The sequence below is a fragment of the Myotis davidii genome, unplaced genomic scaffold (assembly GCF_000327345.1).
Source record: "Myotis davidii unplaced genomic scaffold, ASM32734v1 scaffold651, whole genome shotgun sequence".
NCBI classification, from domain to species: Eukaryota; Metazoa; Chordata; class Mammalia; order Chiroptera; family Vespertilionidae; genus Myotis; species Myotis davidii.
This window is the reverse complement of record NW_006283994.1, coordinates 262487-269099: the sequence shown is the minus strand read 5'-3', so window position 1 is coordinate 269099 and position 6613 is coordinate 262487. Positions and strand designations below refer to the sequence as shown.

General features: G+C 56.3%; 1 protein-coding gene across 1 annotated transcript in view; it reads right to left on the bottom strand.

Moving 5' to 3' along the window:
* Positions 1-5379: 5379 nt before the first annotated feature.
* The window catches only part of LOC102761253 (adenylate kinase 8), a 93250-nt gene continuing 92016 nt past the window's right edge, over positions 5380-6613 (bottom strand). The window contains exon 5 of the mRNA XM_015567727.1: positions 5380-6029. Within this exon, the coding sequence (XP_015423213.1) occupies positions 5792-6029 (238 nt within the window). The 3' untranslated portion in view covers positions 5380-5791. The remainder of the gene's footprint in view (positions 6030-6613) is intronic.

Here is a 6613-nt window from a genome sequence, read left to right as displayed (position 1 = left end):
AACTTAAGGTTAGCTCTAGCCGGTTTGGCTCAGTGGATAGAGCATTGGCCTGTGGTCTGAAAGTTCCCAGGCTCCATTCCGGTCACGGGCACATGCCCGGGGTTGTGGGCTCGATCCCCAGTAGGGGGCATGCAGGAGGCAGCTGATCCATGATTCTCTCTCATCATCAATGTTTTCCTCTCTCCTCCTTCCTCTCTGAAATCAATACAAAAAAATTTTAAAAATAAAAATAACAAGGTTATAAAAGGGAGATTTAAAAAAAAATTTTGCCATCTGATTAGGTGGTGTGTTAAGACTTCGTGTTTAAATGATAACTTTAAGAATAACAACACCTTTTGCTTGGAATATCCCGCCATCCAGAAAAATGGCGGCTTCCCTCCATTGCACATGTGTACATAGCGTTCACTGTTAGACTGTAAACTCCTCTAGGGCAGGGACTGTCCGTTTCGTCTTGGTACTTCCGGCAGCACCGAGTTCAAGCACCGTGCGCGGGAAGGTGCTGTGGTCCGGAGTGGGAGGGAGGAGCCCCTGCCACCTTTAAGATGGGGCGCGGCTCACTTCTCCCAGGCGCTCAAAACTGCAAAGAACTCACAACCCAAGTGGGTCGACTTTGTTCTCTGGTTGAACCAGACGGTGCCAGGTCTCCGCACCAGCGAGCCTTTCTCTCCTGAACACGGTGCGCTGGTGCCCTGAGCTCTTCTCACGTCAGGGCAGCGGGTCCTGGGGAAGTCTGAAGTGGGAAGATTCCAGAGAAAATGCAGTGGACGTCTCGGGGGGCGTCTGTGTCACTGCGTAGCCCTGTTTTTACTAAAGAAGGCGTAACAGACCCGCTGTCTCTACCAGGCAGCTGCCAGCCAGCTCTCCAGCTAACGAAAGACCCCCGGTTGTAGCTTTCTCCATTTTGGATGTCCCTGTTGCTCATCTGATTCCAGTCCTTAGAATCTAATAAAGTTTCTGTGAATATCCAGTGCTGTACATAATGACAGTTTTGTAAAAATGTGATGAAATAACCTCAGATATGTTGTGTTTTGTATGCAGAGCCACTAGTATTGTTACCCCAGCCAGCTTTTTATTCAAAATAAAAAAATAACAGAAGTATTTGTATATTGAGTGCGTATCTTAGCAGGCTTGCCTGAGCTGTAGAGAAGCTCAGAGGCCTCCCTCGGCCTGACAGCAGGAGCAGCTGTGCCCGGGAGAGAAGCCATTGCCCGCCACCTCGGGAGTCCCTCCGCCTCCGCTTTGTTCCACTGAACACAGGAGAGGGAACAATCAACGGAGCATCAGTAACGGGAGGCCACACGTTGTCCACCTCAGGTAACCGGCACCGGGTGGTTACGGAAAACCAAGCACCGAATGCAATGATTGCACAATAAACATGAACTCGGACCAGCACTCCTGCTGACAACCAGAAAAGCCAGACAAACACCAGCCAGGGTAAATACAATGAAAAACACACCTAACGGCATCACAAGACTGCTCAAAAGCAGAGACAAAAGGTTCTGAGCAGTGAAAGAAGAGACAGGTCACCTTAAAAGGAGGGTAGACAACTTTGAGCGGGTTTATTGATGGGAACGGTGGAAGTGAGCTGGCGCTGGGAGGCCCACCCCAGTGCTGCCCCGAGCACTGTTCACTGAACGCAGCCCTTCCGCTGCACTGGGCTCTGGTGGCCCAGGAGGCAGCAGCCGTCGGAAACAGCTGCCTCTATGTGGTACTAGCTGCCCGACCACGGAGTCAGGAGTCGGAAAACCAGCTCTGGGAGGAGGATTGGTCCCCGGTCATTCCCTGGGAACCACTGGAGAATCGGTGCCTCCACAGCCACCCTGAGACTTGGTGGGGCTGCGCTCACGGGTCCTCTGTGGAAAGCTTGTTTCACAGATAATGCGGGCCCCCACCTGTACCATCCACGCGCTGACTCCACGTGGGCAGCCGAAGGGGCGGCTGGCAGAAACGCCCCCTGCCTCTCGCCGTGCCGTGGCCGGGTCCAGTGTTGGACGGCGTCTGCACCCGAGCATGTGTCTTTCTCGTATCCCATGAACTTGCTTGGTTGTGAGATGGCAGTCATGTTGGGGAGTCACCTTTCCTCGGGGTGACTCCAAAACAGTGGGGGTGGGAAATGATGGGTGAACATGGTCTCTGGGAGGGAGGGTTTTGAGGGGTGTTGCACATGGAGGATCCCCATGGGACTGCACCCAAGTGCCCGCAGCGGGCCCTGCCCGTTACCTAGATTGTGTTGGCTCTCCCTGTCCTGTCTCCCATCCCCACCCCAACACCTGTGCTGAAGCCACAGTCTGGTCTCAGGCTCTGCTGTGATGGGAACCCAAATAACAGGGGCAAAACCCCCAAATGAAATATTATCAAACTGAACTTACATCACAACAAAGTGAGTTACTCTAGGAATAAATTATAATTAAAAATACTGTAATGGACACATTTGTTATTGAAAAATTTGTCAAGAGAGTGGACCTCATGTTGTACTCTTACCACAGTAAAAAAAAGAAAAGAAAGGTTACAGCCGGCCAGTGTGGCTCAATGGTTGAGGGTCGACCCAGGAACCAAGAAGTCACCAGATGGATTCCCAGTTGGGGCACGTGCCCGGGTTGCAGGCTCAGTCCCCAATAGGGGGTGTGCAGGAGGCAGCCAATCAATGATGTTTCTCTCTCATCAATGTTTCTATCTCTCTATCCCTGTCCTCTTTCCAAAAAGCAATAAAGGAAAAAAATTATTTAAAAAGTTACAGGGCAGTAATCCCATTGGTGTTCATGCCCACTGATCTGTCCACCTGTCCGTCCATCTATCCATCCATCCACTCACTCCAGACTTTTCACTCGGGGTATTTCTAGTAAATGACAATAACGGGTTTTATCGTAGTGAGGACGGGAGTTTCACTCTCAGATATGTCTCTGTTGTATGATTTTTTTAAATAAGTAACATTTTAATATTTATAATATCATGATATTTCTATTTTTAAATGAAAGCATGTCCCATGATCAGCTAATATGCTTTTCTTTTCTTGCCTCTGAACCTTCACATGTGCCTCAAAACTCAGCCCCTAAGTCACTCTCATCTCCCTGGTCTCCCATGAGTCCCGCCGGTTCCCACTGAGTCAACTCTGCTGATGTCTTAGGTAGCAGCCAGCGCTATTGTTAGAACAACAGGGCGCATCTCCAGACAGTCCTAACCACACCACTGCCACCAACCTTGGATGCCCGAGGCAAAGAGGTGCATGCTGGGAGGACAGAGATGTAGCCTAGGGCCCAAGGGCAGAAGTGGATCTCAGGAACCATCAGGAATCAGATGGCTCTCTCATTTCCGCCATCTTTGTAAAACGCAAGCCTGGGGGAGTGGGGGCAGCGGTCTTGTCCCGTTTTTCTGTCCTGCACCCCCAGTGGGGGGCGCACAGTAGGCCCTGGGTAAATGTGTTGAATGAGTGAAAGGGGGGCATTGCTGGCTCAGATGCCCTCCTCCCTGCAGGCCGCCAAGAGAGTGAACAGCTGCCCCCATTCTCTTTCCAAATTCCTGGGCCGGAGAAGCTGATGGGGCAGCTGGGCGCCACCAGCAGGTGCAGCGCGGGTCTCATCCGCTGCTGGCAGGTCCCACAGAGACACCTGTGGAGGCTGCGGGTTGGGAGGGGGACCCCACAGGGACCCTGCACCGCCTGCATTTCCCACTGTGGGGGAGCAGGAGGGCGGGGACTTCTCACGCAGACAGGAGCCAGGGTGTCCCGCTGGGCGCCGAGCGAGGCGAGAGTTAGTGGTGACCATTTATGATAAAAGAGGTTGAAAATGAACCAAGGACTTACATTCACGGCAACATCGGAATGATCTGTTCGCTTGCAAGTGACTCGGACCTCAGTGACCTTCAAGCACAGCCCCCATCTGGACGTTAACAAGACATTGCCCCTCGGGCAGCAGGACGGAGCCTCCTGGGGCCAGGAAGCTCCCAGACCACCCAGCGGGAACACGATGCTAATGTCGCCGCCCCCCGCCCAGCTAGGCGCCAATGAGAGCCGGCAGCCCAGGCCCCAGCTGGCGGAGCGCGGCCTGCAGGGGAGGGAGGAGTCTTCTGTTCCCCGCCCGTCCTAGGCGTGTCCTGGGCAGAGACCTACAGGAGCGGGAGCCTGTTGGGCCCACCCAGTGGGCGCCCAGCGCATCTCAATGAGACCGGAGCTGAGCCCATGTCCAGTCAACACCAGCGGAGGGGCCAGGATGCGGGGGACGAGCTCGTGGGTGCCATCCCACAGCTCGCCCACACCTGCTGGAGGTGCCACGCCGCCCTCACGGGTGGCCCTAGTCCAGGCACTTGGGTCCTGGCCCTTCTGCTGATGGACAGGGCAGTTCTAGACACGCGCAGCTGCTCCCCAAGACTCGCTAGGACCCCGTACAGGCCAGACTTCAGGTCCTACTGGAGCGGCTCCGCCGGGGCCTGCAGAGCCCACAGCGCCCAGGAGTGGCCCCTGAGGACAGACAGCCACGCCTTAGGCTGAGCTCCTCGTCCTGTTCACGGCCCCGCCCACTCACACTGGCAGCCTCCGGCAGGTTGTTTAACTCCCATCCCCACTTCCTCGGTTAAGGATAAAACCAGCGGCTGGGGTGCTCGCGGTGAGAATGAGGCAGGGCCTGTGGGCGGCCCCATCCTCAGCCTCTCGCTCATTTCACCCCACAGGCCTGCTCGGTGCTGCCAGGAGGCAAGGACTTGGTCTCATTTTACAAGGCCCAGAGGTTAAGTGACTTGCCCGAGGTCACACAGCCTCACGGACCCAGGCTGCTTCTTCCACAGCCCCGGCCTCACTGCCTCAGAGTGCTGCCCCGGGGGTGCAGGGGTGGGACTGCTCTGGGGGGAGCCAACGGTGTGGGCCCCCGAGAGCAGGTGGTAAAGTAAGCATCAACGTGGAAACTGAAGAAATGACTGCTGCCCTGGCGGGGATGGCTCAGTGGCTAGAGCACCGGCCTGTGGACTGAAGGGTCCTGGGTTTGATTCCCAGTCAAGGGCACGTGCCTCGGTTGCAGGTTTGATCCCCAGCTCTGGTCTGGGCAGGTGCGGGAGGCAACCCATCCATGTGTCTCTCACATCAGTGTTTCTCTTCCTCTGTCTGTCTCCCTCCCACTCTCTAAAAATCAATGTAAAAAACCATATATATATATATAATCTCTCTTCAGGTGAGGATTAACAAAACAAAACAAAAAAGAAATGTCTGCTTTCTGACAACTGCTCTTTGGCTGTGTTTTTACATCCAAATGGTGTTTCCTGACAGTTCCAGTACAGTGAGATCTCCTCTGGTGTCCGAAATGGCAAGCGAGGGGGAGGGGAGGAGGAGGGAGGTGACCCCAGAGGAAAGTGGAAGGGGGAGGGAGGTGACCCCAGAGGGGGAGGGGAGGGGGGAGAGACAGTGCAGAGAGAGTGAGCCCTCATTCCGAGCCCTGCCCACAGCACTGCCCTGAGAGGGCGGTTTTGTGTCTGCATTATTGAGCGCTCCTTGTGAGCCAAGCCCAGGGCCCACTCACTGACCCCCAGCATGAGGGGCAGGCTCCTTAGTGCCCCATCTGGTTCAGAGAGAGGCTGGGGTCAGTGACGCCCCTCCCTGTGCACGGGCATTGGGGCTGAGCCACAGCACACCTGGCCTGACCCTCCACACTGCCTCACGCCTCCCTGAGCCCCGCCCACCCTGTGCTCCCCAACCCGAAGCACGGCCACCTCAGGACACGAGGCGAGGTGGCACCGGCACCGGCGCCCTTTATTGCCTGGCTGGGAGCGTGGGGGGGCAGAGGGCAGGGCGCTCCCGGCTCTGCTGGCCTCAGGGGACTCTCTGGGGCAGGGGGTGGGTGATCCCGCTCTCAATGTACTCAAAGACGGTGTAGGGGTCCTGGTCCCCATTCAGGGTGATGGCCTGCTTGTAGAACTCCTCCAGCTCGGCCGAGTTCCTGTAGAACAGGTCCATCTTGAACTTGACTTGCTCTTCGGCATCCTTGGGGTTCTGCCGGAGACGGGCCTGGACTTCCATGGTCGGAGGCGGCTTGTATATGAGGTGGTACCTGCGAGAGCAGGGGAGCAGTGAGCACGGTCCGCCCGGTCATCAGGGGAGGAGGGGCCTCTGTCCGACTGGGGCCGGGCTGGTCACTGCCGCCGCCGCCAGGCATTTACTGCCACCGGCTTTGTGCGCAGCCTCGGCTGGCACAGGAGCCACAGACCTGAAACCTGGTCCCGGCCCAGGGCAGAGGGAGGCCAACACCGGACAGAATGGAACAGATGAAGTCCAAACCCGTCTTCCTTTCACTGCCTCCCTTCTCTCTCCCAAACACTGTTTATCCAGCATCTGTCCTGGCCTGTCACTGCCACTGACAACAGACTGACGCTACGCTGACGGAGCGCACAGTGAGACGGGGGAGGGACATTGTGACCACAGATGGGAGCGGAGATGGGGGAGACCCCCACTGCTGGGGGAGACCCCAGGCCACGTGACGGCCATCGCACATGACATGGGTCACCAAAGGACTGTCCCCCTGCAGCCAGGAGGGGCGCACAGATCAGACCTGTAGTTTAGGAAAATCCTGGTATTTCTTTCCTGCCCCTCCTCACTCCTCCTGGAGTGGTCCTGCGCCAGCCGGGCTGCGCACAA